The 18,628-nt window shown below is 44.4% G+C and overlaps 1 protein-coding gene across 1 annotated transcript; it reads left to right on the forward strand.

Annotated features, from left to right (window-relative positions):
• Positions 1–231: 231 nt before the first annotated feature.
• suz12b (SUZ12 polycomb repressive complex 2 subunit b) lies at positions 232–18,383 on the forward strand. Its single transcript, XM_080522484.1, has 17 exons — positions 232–264; positions 769–906; positions 2,343–2,389; positions 2,495–2,559; positions 2,937–3,005; positions 4,247–4,296; positions 4,691–4,776; positions 4,996–5,227; positions 8,037–8,142; positions 9,454–9,559; positions 10,238–10,415; positions 11,620–11,708; positions 12,118–12,261; positions 12,451–12,608; positions 13,917–14,115; positions 15,227–15,315; positions 16,027–18,383. The coding sequence occupies exons 2-17, from the start codon at positions 777–779 to the stop codon at positions 16,361–16,363; spliced, it is 2,085 nt and encodes a 694-aa protein (XP_080378610.1). The 5' UTR covers positions 232–264; positions 769–776; the 3' UTR covers positions 16,364–18,383.
• Positions 18,384–18,628: the final 245 nt, after the last annotated feature.

The raw sequence follows: 18,628 nt of genomic DNA on the forward strand, positions 1-18,628 counted from the left end.
CATAGGAAGTTTTTTTTTTTCGGGGAGGGGGGGGCTTTTCAGAAAATCAATAATGATAATAATAATACGACCATACTTTTTGTATGTCTGCTGTAAACAGCGTGCACTTTACTAGTCAATGTCCCGATAAGCGTTGGAGGAAATAATACTAACCTGGCCGTAACATTTTTTGGGGGGGGGGGTTCTAGTCTGTTAGCCTACTATGCTAGCAGAAGCGTTGCTCATTTGCCACAATAATTTCCTGGTCTGTGTGTGTCTGTGTTGGTGAGTGAGTCTCCTCTACTACTGATGTGCAGACCCCCTCAGGGTCATAGATCCACTGTTGTTAACTGTTATATATATATTATAGAATATAAGCACATTGTTATTGTATCCTCTCCATTCCTGCTATAATCTACCTTGACACCGTCACTTGCACTTCTACCAGGGAAGGGTCTCAGAATGGTAACTGTTAGCTCTCCGAACTAGTTTTTTTTATCTTACACATTTTCTTATGATCGTTCTAATAATAGTGATGATAACAGTAAGAATAGTAATGATAATACAGTTAACTATGTGGACATAGGAGCTGTCCTGATTTGCTGAAATGAGAAGAAAATCGTATCACAAAGCACTTGGGATAGACAGTTGTTTCGTTAGCATTGCTCTGTGTTAGCCTGCGTGCTAACTCGCTACATGGATGTTGGTTATGCGTCCTTTGTTTTGGGAAAAAACATAATGTGTGTGTTTTTTCCCTGTGTGTCCTTGTGTCCTGTGTGTGGTATCCAGGTTAAGTCATGAGTGGGGCCAGTTGTAAAGCTAACGGCGCCGTGTACCCGGCCTCCGCGGGCGCGATGAGCGCGGTGAAGAAGCCGAAAATGGAGCAGATCCAGGCCGACCATGAGTTGTTTTTACAGGCCTTTGAAAGTGAGTTTCATCACCTTTCAGTTCAGAAGGCAATTGCTTTTAGACTTGATCCTTCACATTTTTTTAGACAAAATCCTTTTCATGAAATTGGAATCGTCATTTAAATAAACACTATTTTACAGTTTTGTTAATGGACACACATCTTGGCTGAATTGAGGCCCAAACTTGATGGTTTCATGAGCAAGTGAATTGTATCCTCTTGAAAAAATGGATTGATCGCATTATTGACATTTTCGATTTATCAATTTGTCCATTTTAATTGATCAAATGATATTGTCAGCAAGATCAGACTGTATTTCTTTCAACTGACCAGAGACATATAACATGTTTGGCTAAAGATACAAGCTGTGAAATGATCAAATCAAATCAAATCAAATGTTATTTGTATAGCGCATTTCTTACAAGATGCAACTCAATGCGCTTCACACAATGAAAATGTTCAGTCAATCAATCAATACTGACAGAGCCGCGAGCAGGCAAAAGTAAAAAACCTGTATACTATGTAGCCAGGAAAAATTCCTTTGCAGCCCTCTACCAATAGAGCGACTACTAGCCAGTTTGCTTACCAGTACCCAGCGGTCCCCCAGGGGAGGCCAGGACCACCGGCACAAAGCAAGCAAGCAAGGGCAAAAACCTGTACACCATGTATCCAGGAAAAATTCCTTGCATATTATCGGCGTACACACTGTCCATAAATGTTGTGTTGTATTTGCATCGTTCTGCATCCAGTATGGTCACAGGTCCTGCCAAAAGAGAAACTTAAGCACAGTTATGATGCAACAACACAATAGGGACAATAAAGATGACAGCAATACAACCTGATGGTGGTCCTGGTACACCCTTGTACCGGTTCCAGTACTGCTCTAGGTGCTATTTGGAGCTGACAGTGCCTCATCAGCACCCGGGTCCATTTTCCTGTCAACACAAATCTCAAAAACACGAGTATGGTGTAATGGCCTAGTGATCCTAGTTCTATAATGTCCAATGTCTCCCTTAGTATCAAAAGGCGACATTGAATAAGTAGGTTTTGAGGTCACGCTTAAAAATGTCCTGAGTTTTAGACAACCTCAGGCCCTCAGGTAGGGTGTTCCACAATCTAGGAGCATATATGCTAAAAGCTGATCCTCCAAATCTCTTTGTCCTAGCCTCTGGCACTATTAAAAGTTCCGTGCCACTAGACCGTAGGGGTCTAGCTGGTGTGTATCTTATGAGCATGTCCACCATGTAATTGGGTGCATCACAGTGAAGTGATTTATAAACTAGTAAAAGGATCTTAACATGATGTGATCTCTTCTCTCTATTACAATCGTAAAAACGTAATCATCAATTATAATAAGAATTGTATGTAATCATATATTACATTGTGTCATCATCACCATATGATAGGTTTGTAGAGCAGGTTCATGAATAATTATTTTGTCTGGAATTATTTGCAGAGCCAACTCAAATCTACAGATTTCTGCGCACAAGGAACCTGATTGCAGTAAGCATCAATTATCTTTGGTTACAAATCCTCTCATATGTTGTTCAGTCAGTCTCCACAATATTTGGACTATTAATAATTAACCAACATATGCTTCCATTTTAGCCTATATTTTTGCACAGGACGCTTACCTTCATGTCTCACAGAAACACTCGAACAAATGCCAAAAGGTACATTATTATTCATTCATTGATTGATTGGAAATGGATCACATTACTGTATTGTGTTATTTTTTTATCATAATCATCAGTGGTGTATGAGACATAATGCTTTTTGATATATTCTGCACACAAAAAAAACCAGTGACTCTGACTTCCATGACTCATTTGCATTCCTAATTATAGCACTGTTAGTATGTTATAACATATGTTATGTTTCCGTTTTTTAAGTATCTTACACAATGCCTTAGGTGTGAGAAATAAACTTGTAGATATACAATTAATTATTGTGAGTTGATAGAGCCACATTAGACGTCATGTTTGATGTGTGACTCTGGTCGATGGTGTTCCTGAAGTCTAAACTCCTGCGTTTGAACTTGAATGCACAGGAAAACCTTTAAGGTTGATGACATGCTGCTCAGAGTGGAGAAGATGAAGGGAGAGCAGGAATCTCACAGGTAATGGAACTACAGCGTCTCCACATGTCGCAACATACCCCTACACACATCACAACATACCCCTGAACCCCTACACACATCACAACATACCCCTACACATGTCACAACATACCCCTACACATGTCACAACATACCCCTACACATGTCACAACATACCCCTACACATCACAACATACCCCTACACATCACAACATACCCCTACACACATCACAACATACCCCTACACATGTCACAACATCAAGTCAAGTCAAAGTCAAAAGTCAAAAGTCACTTTATTGTCCCATCACTGGGAAATGTGTATTGGGCTTACACCCCACAGCAGCCAACAAAGAGCAACAGACAATACAGAATGTTAACACACAAACAGAAGGCAGCCCTGATTAAAACAAGAGTAGAAATAAAACGATAAGCAAGATATGTTCACATTCATCTGGTGCAGTTTAACAGAAACGGGAATAAAATAATTTTTAAATCTATTTAGTCTAGCGCGGGGGACTCTGAACCTCCTCCCAGAGGGCAGCAGTTCATACTCTGCATGTAGGACATGGGAGGGATTCATGAGAATTCTATTAGCCTGTCTAAGAGTAGCCTGTTCAAAAATAGACTGCAGGGATGAGTGGTCTTTCACCCCTATGATCTTCATCATTTCATACCCCTACACATGTCACAACAAACTCCTACACATCACAACATACCCCTACACATGTCACAACAAACTCCTACACATCACAACATACCCCTACACACATCACAACATACCCCTACACATCACAACATACCCCTACACACATCACAACATACCCCTACACATGTCACAACAAACTCCTACACATCACAACATACCCCTACACACATCACAACATACCCCTACACATCACAACATACCCCTACACACATCACAACATACCCCTACACATCACAACATACCCCTACACATGTCACAACATACCCCTACACATGTCACAACATACCCCTACACATGTCACAACATACCCCTACACATGTCACAACATACCCCTACACACATCACAACATACCCCTACACATGTCACAACATACCCCTACACACATCACAACATACCCCTACACATCACAACATACCCCTACACATCACAACATACCCCTACACATCACAGAATACCCCTACACATCACAGAATACCCCTACAGAGACAAATGCACCGTTATTTGACAGTAGGAGGCTGACCTGACTGACTGTGCTTTTTCTTTCTGTCCTGGCAGCTTGTCTTCCCACCTGCAGCTCACCTTCACTGGGTTCTTCCATAAGGATGGTGTGTGTGCATTACTCCTATTTACCTCCATGATGTAGTGTGTATGTGGTGTGTATGTGGTGTGTATGTTGTGTGTATGTAGTGTGTATGTGGTGTGTATGTAGTGTGTATGTAGTGTGTATGTAGTGTGTTGGGTGAAAAATTCCAGTACCGTTTATTTCCATGTACCGGGTTCAGGTTGTATCACTGTATTTGTAGCCGTAGGTAGATTTGTTTAGCAGTAAACGAGTCATCCATGTTGACCCACATTTTAGATAATTATAGGTAATGTACTGTATGATGTCAGTGTGAGTGATTTTGTAGGCTAAATGTTCTTCGGTTGAAAGGTCATATACAGCTAAAACACTGCTTTTTTTTTTTCTTTTTCTTTTCTTCTTCTTTTTCCCCCCTCCAGAAAAGCCATCTCAGAATTCGGAAAACGAACAGAGCTCTGTGTCTCTGGAGGTGCTACTAGTTAAAGTCTGCCATAAGAAACGAAAGGTAACCCGCTTACTAAGTTCATCATTTCACCTGATCACCTGAAATTAGATTAGATTAGATAAGATTAAAAACATTATTGTACAAAGTACCAAGACAACAAACAAAATGGAGTTTGGCATCTAACCAGATCGTTCAATGACTAATAATAAATGTGTGAAATGAGTAATGAACTGCGTAACTTGCCCTTACAATCTTTGCTGCTGTTGTTGTTTTTATCAGGATGTCAGCTGCCCAATAAAGCAAGTGCCTACAGGTAAAAAGCAGGTGCCTTTGAACCCTGACTCCAACCAAACCAAGCCTGGCTCCCTGCCCTCCCTGCTGGTGTCCAGCAACGAGTTTGAGCCCAGCAACAGCCACATGGTCAAGTCCTACTCACTCCTGTTCAGGGTGGCACACACCGGGAGGAGGGACATGAACAGCCTGGTCAACGGAGAGGCCAATGAGAACATAGGCAAGTACTCTGGACAGAAGTTTCTATCTCTGTAAAGAGACCGTGGGTACCCTGAAAGGCTATAAAATAAATACATTCAAGTTATTATTATTATTAGAAGAAGACAAGACAAAATTTCTCTAGGGTCTCTAGCTCTACAGGCTACATCTTAACTGTCCCTCCTAAAGACCTCTTCACCCCCCCCACTACCCCTCCTGTACAGTTCCTCCTAAAGACCTCTTCACCCCCCCCACTACCCCTCCTGTACAGTTCCTCCTAAAGACCTCTTCACCCCCCCCACTACCCCTCCTGTACAGTTCCTCCTAAAGACCTCTTCACCCCCCCCACTACCCCTCCTGTACAGTTCCTCCTAAAGACCTCTTCACCCCCCCCACTACCCCTCCTGTACAGTTCCTCCTAAAGACCTCTTCACCCCCCACTACCCCTCCTGTACAGTTCCTCTGTTGTTAATGATAACAAAAAGAAAAAGTCATCCAGATTCCTTCCTTCCTTCCTTCCTTCCTTCTAGCATTGTGACTGCCAATGGCACCTGATCCTAGCATTGATTTTTGCTGATCATGACATGACTCATATGGGGGGAAGCAGAGCGGGAGGGGGGTGGGGTCGCTGCTACTCCGACCCCCAACTTCCTCTTTTTTCTTTTGTTCTTCTTGGGACCGTCAGTTTTCTTTAGAGATGCTCCGATCAGGGTTTTTGGTGCCGATCACCGATCACCGATCACCGGAATCAGTGATCTGCCGATCCGATATCACCGATCACCGATCACAGCGCCGAAAATGGCAATTGAAGCATTCTATTTATTGTGTAGCATTATTTATGTTTTTAATTATTCTTAACACCATTGACATTGTATATTAAGTATTCAAATGAAATTAGGAGATGAGAAAGTATCATGAATTGATAACCATCTGTTTTATTGAATTCACAACCACCTGTAGCTTACTTCAGGAAAAACAAATAAAATGTGAAAATAAAAATCATAATAAATAAAATGTACACTGTCACATCAAATGTGCAACATTCCACTCGAATGAGAGGAACTAGGGGCTCTTAGAGAACTTGGAGCTTATAGTATACTGTAGCTTTCCTGAGGAACAATAAACATACCCAAACTAAACTGCAACATAAACAGGCTATAGCCAAATATAAAATAAGTCATATTTAGGAGGAGATAAGACAGCAAGTCAGCAATAATCAATAAAACAAAAAAACAAAACATTGCACCTAAGGAGATTTCAGACTCAAACCTTACTTCTTAAGCAGCATCACTGGCAGATTAATAATTATTTATAATGATTATAATAATAATAATAATAATTATTATTATTATTATATATAATTATTATAATTAAAAATTAATAATAAGATAATGACAATAAAGTCCATAAATAAAATAAATAAAGATTAGCCTTGAGAAATACAAGCATCTCAGCGTTTTTGCCACTCAGCCTGTTCCTCTTATCATCTAAAATATGTCCTGCTATGCTGAAAAGTCACTCGCTATCTACACTTGTGCAAGGTGCACAGAGGAAGACCTAAAACTCGCGCGCTAATAGTTGTTGTTGCTATGGGCCTTAGTCTAGCTTAGTGACTTCCTGCTCGCTGGGTCACATGACGTCGCTGAACACTACCTACACTACGCTCGTGAAGTCGTGCTGGAACTCTGACCAGCACTCGTGGAACGCCTCTCGTCCAATCAAAGCACTCGGTCCCTTTATGACGTCGAGCCCAGTGTGCGCTTCGGCGCTCTCGGAGCGAATCAACGAACGCAGCAAATGCCGTATTATATTCGTGGTATTGAAAGACCTTGCGTGCGTTCCTCCGCGAGGTATTTCTTTTGAGCAGACATTACAAACGGCATATTTGTTGTCTCTTTCCGACACTGTGTAATATTTCCAGACTGGCGACGCCATTTTGTAAACTGATCGGTCGTGTTTGATCGGCCGTTTTGAGAACTCCGATCAAAACCGATCAAGGCCATATCGGCCGATACCGATCGGCGCCGATCAGATCGGAGCATCTCTAGTTTTCTTTATGCAAAACTGCCATGCAGAGTTCACCAGTGTATTGCATCAAAATGGAATCTACCCCGACCCTGCTGGATATAGTCCACTGATATCAATAGGATTGATTAGTAGTAGAAAGACTTAGGATCAGTCCGCTTGTTACCCAGCAGGAGTGTGTCCTGGAGGAGTCCCTCAACACCTCCACGCTTCAGTCAACCCACACCACACACACACACGTCAGGTGTCTGTCTACTGTCCAGTCACTGGATACTGTAAACCTTGGAGACACAGTAGACTTGGCTCAGACGCCCCAGGCATCAAATGTCATCCTATCGTTTACATTACATTCACATTTTTTGGCATTTCTCCAAAGTGACTTACAACAAATACAATTGTCTCATTTAAGTGAGTCATCTATCCATCACAGTCATCGCAAGAAAAGTAATCTATGCTCAGCCTAGGGGCCATTGGCAGCCATAATGCTAGGTGTGTGTGTCTGTGTCTGTGTGCCTCTCTGTCTATGGGAAGGTATGTGCGTGCGTGCGTGCGTGCGCGATCACTCAGGTGTCAGTCACTGAATCCTGTAATCTTTGAGAGACAGTAGACGTGGTTCAGACAGGCGTCAGATGTCCCCCTAGCAGATCATGTGACATGGTTTAATGTCCGTTTAAAATCTGTTATCTTTTTTCTTCTTTAGCGCCGTATTGTACAGCTGCATTCTTATGTATGAAAGGTGTTATTATGATGTTATTATAATGTCAATAGACAACTGACAAATGTGTTGTTGTTGTTTGTGTACTTAGATGTGACAGAAACTCCCAGCAGAAAAAAGAGAAGTTCATCTCACAGAGAGAACAGCGACGCCACAGAGACCTTCGTTGCACAGATGACCGTGTTTGACAAGAACAGGTACGTCGTCATAGAAACCCCTCACATGAACGTATGACAGCTTTCACATGTCCCCTTTAAATTCTGACAAGCTGGGGGGTATTCCATCAACGTCACTGAACGTCAAAATAAGCCTGGATTTTGTTTTATAAATCTTGCGGGATTTGTCAAAATAAGCCTGGATTTTGTTTTATAAATCTTGCGGGATTTATCAAAATAAGCCAGGATTGTGCTTTAGCGACTGATGGAATACCTCCCTGCTCACCCTCACAAAAGTGAGGGTGACGTTATTACTAGCAGGTAACACTGTTCTAGCTGTGTTCTAACCACCATGTTCTAACCTCCGTGTTCTAACCTCTGTGTTCTAACCTCTGTGTTCTAACCTCTGTGTTCTAACCTCTGTGTTCTAACCTCTGTGTTCTAACCTCTGTGTTCTAACCTCTGTGTTCTAACCTCTGTGTTCTAACCTCTGTGTTCTAACCTCTGTGTTCTAACCTCTGTGTTCTAACCTCTGTGTTCTAACCTCTGTGTTCTAACCTCTGTGTTCTAACCTCTGTGTTCTAACCTCTGTGTTCTAACCTCTGTGTTCTAACCTCTGTGTTCTAACCTCCGTGTTCTAACCTCTGTGTTCTAACCTCCATGTTCTAACCCCTGTGTTCTAACCTCTGTGTTCTAACCTCAGTGTTCTAACCTCTGTGTTCTAACCTCTGTGTTCTAACCTCTGTGTTCTAACCTCTGTGTTCTAACCTCTGTGTTCTAACCTCTGTGTTCTAACCTCTGTGTTCTAACCTCTGTGTTCTAACCTCTGTGTTCTAACCTCTGTGTTCTAACCTCTGTGTTCTAACCTCTGTGTTCTAACCTCTGTGTTCTAACCTCTGTGTTCTAACCTCTGTGTTCTAACCTCTGTGTTCTAACCTCTGTGTTCTAACCTCTGTGTTCTAACCACCGTGTTCTAACCTCTGTGTTCTAACCTCTGTGTTCTAACCTCTGTGTTCTAACCTCTGTGTTCTAACCTCTGTGTTCTAACCTCTGTGTTCTAACCTCTGTGTTCTAACCTCTGTGTTCTAACCTCTGTGTTCTAACCTCTGTGTTCTAACCTCTGTGTTCTAACCTCTGTGTTCTAACCTCCGTGTTCTAACCTCTGTGTTCTAACCTCTGTGTTCTAACCTCTGTGTTCTAACCTCTGTGTTCTAACCTCTGTGTTCTAACCTCTGTGTTCTAACCTCCGTGTTCTAACCTCTGTGTTCTAACCTCTGTGTTCTAACCTCTGTGTTCTAACCTCTGTGTTCTAACCTCTGTGTTCTAACCACCCTCTGGTCCTCTGCTCTGCAGGAGGCTGCAGCTGCTGGATGGGGAGTACGAGGTGTCCATGCAGGGCCTGGAGGACTGCCCTGTCAGCAAGAAGAGAGCCACCTGGGAGACTATCCTGGATGGGAAGGTGTGTGTCTGTCTGTCTCTGTCTGTCTCTCTCTCTGTCTCTCTCTCTCTCGCTCTGTGTCTGTGTCTCTCTCTCTATGGGAAGGGTCTGTGTGTCTATGCCTCTCTGTCTCTGGGAAGGGGTGTGTCTGTGTCTGTCTGTGTGTGTCTATGCCTCTCTGTCTCTGGGAATGTGTCTGTGTGTCTATGCCTCTCTGCAGGTCTGTCTGTGCCTCTCTGCAGGTCTGTCTGTGCCTCTCTGTAGGTCTGTCTGTGTCTCTCTGTAGGTCAGTCTGTCTGTCTGTCTGTCTGTGTCTCTCTGTAGATCTGTCTGTCGGTCTGTCTGTGTCTCTGTAGGTCTGTCTGTGTCTCTGTAGGTCTGTCTGTGTCTCTGTAGGTCTGTCTGTGCCTCTCTGTAGGTCTGTCTGTCTGTCTGTCTCTCTGTAGGTCTGTCTGTGTCTCTCTGTAGGTCTGTCTGTCTGTCTGTCTGTCTGTGTCTCTCTGACTTCACTGCGGTGGTCACCTAACCCTGGCCACCATGCTACAGCGTGGGCAGCTGTTACCACTACCGTAGGTTTGAGCCCTCTCATTAACATGTCAGTACAGTTCATCGTCTCAAGGCAGTTGTGTGTGTGTGTGTGTGTGTGTGTGTGTTTGTGTGTGTGTGTGTGTGTGTGTGTGTGTGTCCGACCCTCCACAGAGGCTGCCTCCGTTCGAGACCTTCTCTCAGGGACCCACGCTGCAGTTCACGCTGCGCTGGACGGGCGACGCCAGCGACAAGTCCACCGCCCCTGTGGCCAAGCCCCTGGCCACCCGCAACTCAGACAGCACCAGCCCCGCCGAGACCCGGACCAGCACGCTGAAGTCTGCGCCGCTGGGTGAGACAGACCACCATGTTTTTGTTTTTTTTTAAGTATTTTTTTCTGAGTGGGGCAGTCCCACTCATATTTTCATTTTTATTGTGACAGAGACAGTAGAGATTTGACAGGAAGGATGGGTGAGAGAGAGAGAGAAGGGATGACATGCAGGATATGTCCGCGGCCGGAATCGAATCGGGAACCCTGCGGTTACATGGTCAGCGCTTAGTCACCTAAGCGCCCCAGACCACATATTCTTTCAGAAGTATCTTTATTTGGGTTACCAATACCAAATAAACAAACTGTTGAAAGTATAAAATCACCTTATTTTTTTATTTTTTTAGAACAATACAAAACAAAAACAAAAAGGACAGTACAGTATTAAAAAAGGAGGAACCTAAGAAAAAACTGTAAAAGGGAGGACTCAAAACGAAGACCGTGTCTTACATTTATGTTTTTAACATTTTGGGCATTTTTAGCAGACGCTAAAATGTATCCAAAGCGACTTTGGATACAACAAATACATTTGTCTGAGGAAGTGACTCATCTATCATGACTCGTCAGTCATCGTAGGAAAAAGTAATCTATGCCTCGGACCAGGGGCCATTAGCAGTAACCATGCTAGAAGTTTCTAGATGCTGGGGGCGCTTAGGTGGCGTAGCGGACTAAGCGTTGACCACGTAACCGCAGGGTTCCCGGTTCGATTCCGGCCGCGGACATATCCTGCATGTCATCCCTCCTCTCTCTCTCACCCATCCTTCCTGTCTAATCTCTACTGTCTCTATCACAATAAACTCAGAAAAATGGTATAGATGCTATAGTAGAGAAACTGTAGAGGGGATGAGGAGGTCTTTAGGAGGGACGGTCGCCTGAGAGATGGAAGAGATAAGAGAGACATTAATTTCTATGGTCTTTAATATTCATCCACTCACTCACCCACTCACTCAATCATTCATTGGGTCCAAGCAATACCTTTTTAGTTAACACTCTCTACCTTTCCATGCTCTCCCTCTTATCGTCTGTGTTTACTCTGGTCAAATGCCAACTGATAAAACCTGATCACCTGATGGTATGGGATTGATTCCACACGTAACGACAAGTGAATAAACCTCCTCTGAGACCACCGACCAACGCCTGGAGAACTGTGTGTGATGTCCACATGGCATGCATCAACGCCTGACGCCTGTCACCTTCCCCCGTGTGTGTGTGTGTGTGTGACCTGTAGCTGTGAAGGACTCTGTGAGCACGGACATCCAGCTGAGGAGAGAGCAGATCCTGTGTGAGCCCAGACAGAAGCTGCGCATATTCTATCAGGTACGACAACAACAACACAACGTTTTCTGAACCAGGAATAATCCGACTTAGTGTCGTCATGGTGACGTTATCATGTGATGTCTCCGGGTAGAGGGTTTAGAGTAACTGGTGGTTGCACTTTCATTTTTTGGTACAGAAAACAAATACCCATGTGTTGACTTAGAAATCACAGTATGATCATCATGTTGAATTAATTACAGTGTGTTTCTTTGGAATTTATCATGAAGTTGTGTAACAGTTGTGCAACAATGCGATGGATGAATAAATCGGTGAAGCTGAAACAGTGTAGGACTTATCTTGTTTGTCCCTCCTCAGTTCCGGTACAACAACAACAACAACAACAACATAATAATAATAATAATAGTGACGCTGAAACAGTGTGGGACTGATGTAGTTTGTCCCTCCTCAGTTCCTGTACAACAACAACACGCGGCAGCAGACGGAGGCGAGGGATGACCTGCACTGTCCCTGGTGCACGCTCAACTGCCGCAAGCTCTACAGCCTGCTGAAACACCTCAAACTGTCCCACAGCCGCTTCATCTTCAACTATGTGGTGAGAGGAGTGTGTGTGTGTGTGTGTGTGTGTGTGTGTGTGTGTGTGTCTGTGTGTCTGTGTGTCTGTGTGTGTGTGTGTGTGTGTGTGTGTGTGTGACCAGCCTCACCCTAAGGGAGCCAGGATAGACGTGTCCATAAACGAGTGTTATATATATATGTGTGTGTGTGTGTGTGTGTGTGTGAGCAGCCTCACCCTAAGGGAGCCAGGATAGACGTGTCCATAAACGAGTGTTATGACGGCTCCTACGTGGGGAACCCCCAGGACATCCACAGCCAGCCCGGCTTCGCCTTCAGCAGGAACGGACCCGTCAAGAGGACCGCCGTCACACACGTCCTGGTCTGCAGGTAGAGGCTTCTCCTACCTGGACACACACACACACACACACACACACACACAACTAAACACACACACAACTAAACACACACACACACATATTGAGGGGCGGCTGTGGCGCATGAGGTAGAGTCGCCGTCTAATGATCACAAGGTTGGCAGATCAGCGGTTCGAGCCCCGGCTGGCCACATGTCGAAGTGTCCTTGGGCAAGACACTGAAACCCAAAATTGCTCCCAGTCAGCTTGCCGTCATTGGTGTGTGAATGTGTGTGTGAATGGGTGAATGAGAGGCAGTTGAAAAGCGCTTTGGAGCACCAAAAAAGGCAATAATAATAATAATAAGTGTAGTCCATTTACCATTACCATTTACATACACACACACACACACACACACACACACACACACACACACACACAACTACACATGTCCTGGTGTGCAGGTACAGGCCTCTCCTACCTGGACACACACACACACACACACACACACACATAACAACAACGACACACACACACAACAACAACAACCACCACCCACCATTAGTATCAGTTTCTACAAGGTTTGGCAGAGACTTTTGGCTATATTTTGTTAATAGCAAAACATATCTAATATTGACAATCTGACTCCAATGTAATTATCACTATGTGCAAAGAACTGTTGAGTTGAGTGCTGAATTAGTGCAAGGAAGGTCAAACAGAATGAGTCAAGTGAGGCTTTAATAAGACTGTATACTTATATCAGTTACATCACCTTAAAACCTCAGTATTTAAATGAGGAGGTGTTGATAAGGAGACCCTGTCACGGTCCATCTTACTACACCCAGACTGATGACATCACAGCTCTGACACCTGCAGACATTCCACAGAGCTCACATGGTGAACATAAGAAGGTTAAACCTTGTCTGTGAGACCGGCCCAGAGACACACCAGCCTCCCTGCCAGACCACCGGCTGAAAAACACAAATAAACATTGTCAATAGGACTGGTTCCACTTTTATGCATAACTATCCTACACTTTGAAACAAGTCAATCGTGTGTGTGTGTGTGTGTGTGTGTGTGTGTGTGTGAGAGAGAGTGTGTGAGAGAGTGTGTGAGAGAGTGTGAGAGAGAGTGTGTGAGTGTGTGTGTGAGAGAGAGAGAGAGAGTGCGTGTGTGAGAGAGTGTGAGTGAGAGAGTGTGCGAGTGAGAGAGTGCGTGTGAGTGAGTGCGCGCACCTGCGTGTGTGTGCACCTGCTTGCCTGTCTAAGCTGCCTAGTCGTAGTCCCATAGTAGGACTACAAGGCCCATAATGCCCTGCGGTGTGCCCTCCCGTGTGTCCTCAGGCCCAAGCGGACAAAGCCGAGCCTGTCGGAGTTCCTGGAGTCGGAGGACGGCGAGCTGGAGCAGCAGAGGACGTACGTGAGCGGACACAACCGCCTGTACTTCCACAGCGACAGCTGCATGCCTCTGAGGCCCCAGGAGATGGAGGTGGACAGCGAGGACGAGAGAGACCCTGATTGGCTGAGAGAGAAGACCGCCACGGTCAGTCACACACACACACACACACACACCACGCTGCAACTGACATTAAAATAAAAATAAAAATCGGAATACTTTGATTTATAATAATAATAATAATAATAATAATAATAATACATTAGACTTATATAGCGCTTTTCTAGACACTCCAAGACGCTTTACAAACTGAAAAGATGGAGTAGTAATAATAAAAAGACACAAAAAGGTTAAGGTAGTGCTGGGGACACATGGGAAGGGGAGGGGGAGAGGGTTAACTGGTGAAGACGAGCGTGGGTTTTGAGGGCCTGTTTAAATGTCGGGAGGGTGTTGGCCTGTCTGATGTGGTTGGGGAGGGCGTTCCAGAGGGACGGGGCTACGGCTGCGGCTGAAAAGGCCCCATCACCCCAGGTCCGGAGCTTGGTCCTGGTGGTCTTGAGGGTGGTTTGGTCGTCAGACCTGAGGCAACGGGAGGGGGTGTGGAGGGGGACGAGGTCGGCATAGTAGGATTTGTGGCACTTTGATGGCCATATCAATTATGTACGGTTTCCATGCGTCATAACATGTTTACAACAATATCCCCCCTTTCTCTAACCACATTGATTCCCCTCCTCACACATTACAGTTACATTCCATTCACATTTTTGGCATTTTAGCAGACGCCAAAGTGACTTACAGCTTTACAATACATTTGACTAAGTAAGTGAATCATCTATCCACCAGTCATAGCAGGGAAAAGTCCACTGGCAGTCTTAATGCTAGAAGAAGGACAATTCTGATTTATTTTTTATATTAACAGTAGAGAAACTGTACAGGGGGGGTTAGAGGGGATGCAAATAAGACTGGGGAAAATCAGGGTACATGATGCATAGAAATATAGGATACATGATCAACAAATTTGGCTATACTGTGTACTTGGTGTGTTGACCGACGTGTCTGTGTGTGTGTGTGTCTGTGTCTGTGTCTGTGTCTGTGTGTCTGTGTCTGTTTGTCTGTGTGTGTGTGTCTGTGTCTGTGTCTGTGTCTGTGTGTGTGTGTCTGTGTCTGTGTGTGTCTGTGTCTGTTTGTCTATGTGTGTGTGTCTGTGTCTGTGTGTGTCTGTGTCTGTTTGTCTGTGTCTGTGTGTGTTCTCCCACAGCAACTGGACGAGTTCACGGACGTCAACGAGGGAGAGAAGGAGGTGATGAAGCTGTGGAACCTGCACGTCATGAAGCACGGGTACGTCCAGTACGTACAACTAAACAAACCCCTCTCTTCTTGCACCTTTACACCTGTTTTATATTGTCCTGTTACCTTCAGCTTTACTAGAGAGAAACACACAGGGCCGCTTTCACAAGACAAGGCTTAAGCCTAGTCCAGGGGGGTATTCCATCAATGTCGCTAAAGGAAAATCCAGGCTTATTCTAATAAATCTCGGGAGTGTTATCAAAAATAAGCCTGGATTATCCATTAGTGACGTTGATAGAATACCCCCCTGGACTAAGTCACCCTTTCGATGTAAAATCTCCATTGAAGCTGCTTTTTTTTTGTATCTTTGGCCAAACCCTTGTCTGTGAGAGAGACTGGTCCATTACAGTACAGTTGTATGTTAGTTGCCTTTCACATACGATAGAATAGGACCTCGCTATATCAGCGAGGATAATAACACACAACAAAGTTGTAAGTCATAAACTCCCATATCTGCAACGTGAACCCAGTTGCAGTTGATAGTTAATTGATAGTTTTAAACACCAGTTTAGACCAGGGAGGGTATTCCATCAACGTCGCTAATGGGAAAATCCAGACTTATTTTTGATCAAATCTTGCGAAATCTATCAAAAATACGCCTGGCTTTTCCGTTAGCGACGTTGGTGGAATTCCCCCCAAGCTACGTAGAGAGAGACGTACTAGTAAAGTGCACCTTTAAGCAGGCCCACTCTGTCGTTGACAACACACCAGGTTCATCGCCGACAACCAGATGAACCAGGCCAGCATGGTGTTCGTGGAGAAGTGCGGCGCCTACATCGCCCGCCGCAACCTGTGCCGCAACTTCCTGCTGCACCTGGTCAGCATGCACGACTTCAACCTGGTGAGCGTGGCAACCATCGACCGCGCCATGACGCGTCTGCGGCAGATCCAGGAGGAGCTTCCCGCCGCCGGGGACGACGGTGACCACGGCAACCACGACCTGGCGGGGGTGGGGGCGGAGAGCGCGTGCAACGGCGGTGCCGCCGGTGGCGCCGGTGGCGGGGGGTCCAAACTCGGGAAGAGGACGAAAACCCCCGTCGCGGACTGATGAGGAGGAGGAGGAGGAGGAGGATGGGCGGACCTTCATCATCATCATCATCGTCGACGACGACGATGATCTTCATTGTTGTTTTTATTATATTGACCACCAACCCTTTGGTGCTTAGCTAGACAGAGGGAGTCGTTGTCAATGGAGGACTTACCTGACCCTTGAATGACAAACGTATATACACACCTACACACACACACACACACACACACACACACACACACACACACACACACACACATAAAACAGCAGGCATTTTGAGGACTCACGTTTTGGATAAAGTGAGATGTACCCAAGTCTGTACTGTAAGTCATTATGCATACCGGTAGTTTGTTTTGTCTGTGAGCCAGTTCAGTGATTTGGGGGGGGGGGGGGGGGGCGGTGGGGTTTGTGGTGGATGTGAAGAAAACTGGGGATCACTTGAAAGATTCACTCGTCATGACCGACTGCTTTTGTTGTCTCCCAAACCTGTACGAGGAGAATCCCACCAGACCAGATCTGCATAGCGGTCATATTATTATCGCTCCTGGTTCGTTTGTATCCATCACCTCGTCAGCTCTTGGGTCCTTTTAGCAGATTATTTTAGCACTTGGGTCTCTGTGTTTAGTAACTTGTTAACTTGAGGCGATTCAGAGGTTGATGGGGGGGGGGGGGGGGGGGTTCTTCTTGTGCTGCATCAATTGCCAGATGCATCCTGTCTCGCATCCTCTGAAAGATTTTTCTTTGGTTTGAATTTTATTTTCCGATGATCGTGTAATGTTTTCCCATGTTTATATTTCCTGAGTATTGTCCAATCATGGAGGCCAATGGGCTGTCCCCTGAATATTCATTAATTAACTTTTTAAGAACCTCTCAACAACAACCCGTATTCAAGTATCTTTAACGAACCAGAAGTTCACTTTTTTGGCGTTTAGCAGACACCTGCTATCCAAAGTGACTTACAAGTGAATCATGTAACTAATCATGTGACTAAATAAGTGAATCATCCATCCTTTAATCATAGCAGGAAAAAGTAATTTATGCTCGGAGCCAGGAGCCATTGGCACTCATAATGCTAGAAGTCAGAATTAAGACTTTATTTCTCTTTTACAGTAGAGAAACTGTACAGGGAGGTAGAGGGGATGTAGAGGTCAAGGGACGAGTCTGATTGTTTTTCCCAAGTTAATGTCCAAGTTAATTCAGTAATCCTGCTTACAGGACGAGGTCCCTGACTCTGCTGCTGAACACGTTCTGATCTCTGCTACCACAGCTAAAGGAGAAGAACGCCCCATAACTGACAGAAAGTCGCCCCTATGTCGACTGCTAAGCTCTAAGTTAAAAAACTAATAAATACAAACCTACAGGCGTTAACAGAATGCTGGATCATAGGCCTATATATAACGTGATGGTTATATCGTTTTGAGAATCTTTGGGAACTCGAAAGGCCTCTATATTTTTCCTCTCTGCTAGGGTCAGATATGAAGTGTCGGCCAGACGATTTGTGTACATTGTAATAATGTCAATATCTAGCTATATATCCCATTGTGAATCTGAGTATCACTGATTATTAAATAATAGTAGTCGCTGTTGTTTTTCTTCTTCTTCTTCGCTCAAAGCAATATGCTGTAATGTTGGTGGGAATCGGATCCTAGTGGAAGGAGTGTATCCTATTAGATGCAGTTAATGCCAAAGGGGTGGTTTTCAGCCCAATCACTGAGTTCTGCATTTGTATGTTTTAGCATTTTTTTCTCCTCAGTTTAATTTCGAAACTTTAAATACCACGTGATTACTGGTCGCCTTAGTTGTATGTTTCGTTGCGTGCCCACCAACTGAACAAAACCGTTAATCAATCCTGCTTTTTTCACTTCAACCCTACTATGGACCATACTTTCACGCCTCTCTAAATTGATGTACGTTTTTGATCAGATGGATTTGGGGAGGAACAGTCAAATCACCACTTGTCAAACCACCACCTCGTATAAATTGTGAACTATGTTATACATTTTGGATATGGGGATTTTATATTTAAAATAAAATACATTTGATCTTATTCTTCGTTTCGTTTATTTTTTTCCGGTATGCCAGATCACTGTAATTGTCACTTTTACACCAAAGTACACTCATTTTACTTTTAATTGAATTTGTGCAGCACCACACATACACCTTGCGATTACAGTGAAGACACGATTGGCGAAACAAGATGATGTGGCCAGATCTGTACCATAGAATTTTACTCCGAGAGGAGATGAGAGAAGGGAGGGGAGGAGAGGAGGGAGAGAAGGGAGG

Source organism: Nansenia antarctica (genome assembly GCF_963989245.1).
Source record: "Nansenia antarctica genome assembly, chromosome: 2".
NCBI classification, from domain to species: Eukaryota; Metazoa; Chordata; class Actinopteri; order Argentiniformes; family Microstomatidae; genus Nansenia; species Nansenia antarctica.

What these genes read in the sequence shown, in the direction of transcription:
- suz12b (XM_080522484.1), top strand. Translation starts at nt 777, where the DNA reads ATGAGTGGGGCCAGTTGTAAAGCTAACGGCGCCGTGTACCCGGCCTCC. An exon ending in AGAGGCCAATGAGAACATAG is followed by an intron (nt 5,228 to 8,036) that starts GCAAGTACTCTG and finishes TTGTGTACTTAG; the next exon opens with ATGTGACAGAAACTCCCAGC. An exon ending in ATGAAGCACGGGTACGTCCA is followed by an intron (nt 15,316 to 16,026) that starts GTACGTACAACT and finishes ACAACACACCAG; the next exon opens with GTTCATCGCCGACAACCAGA.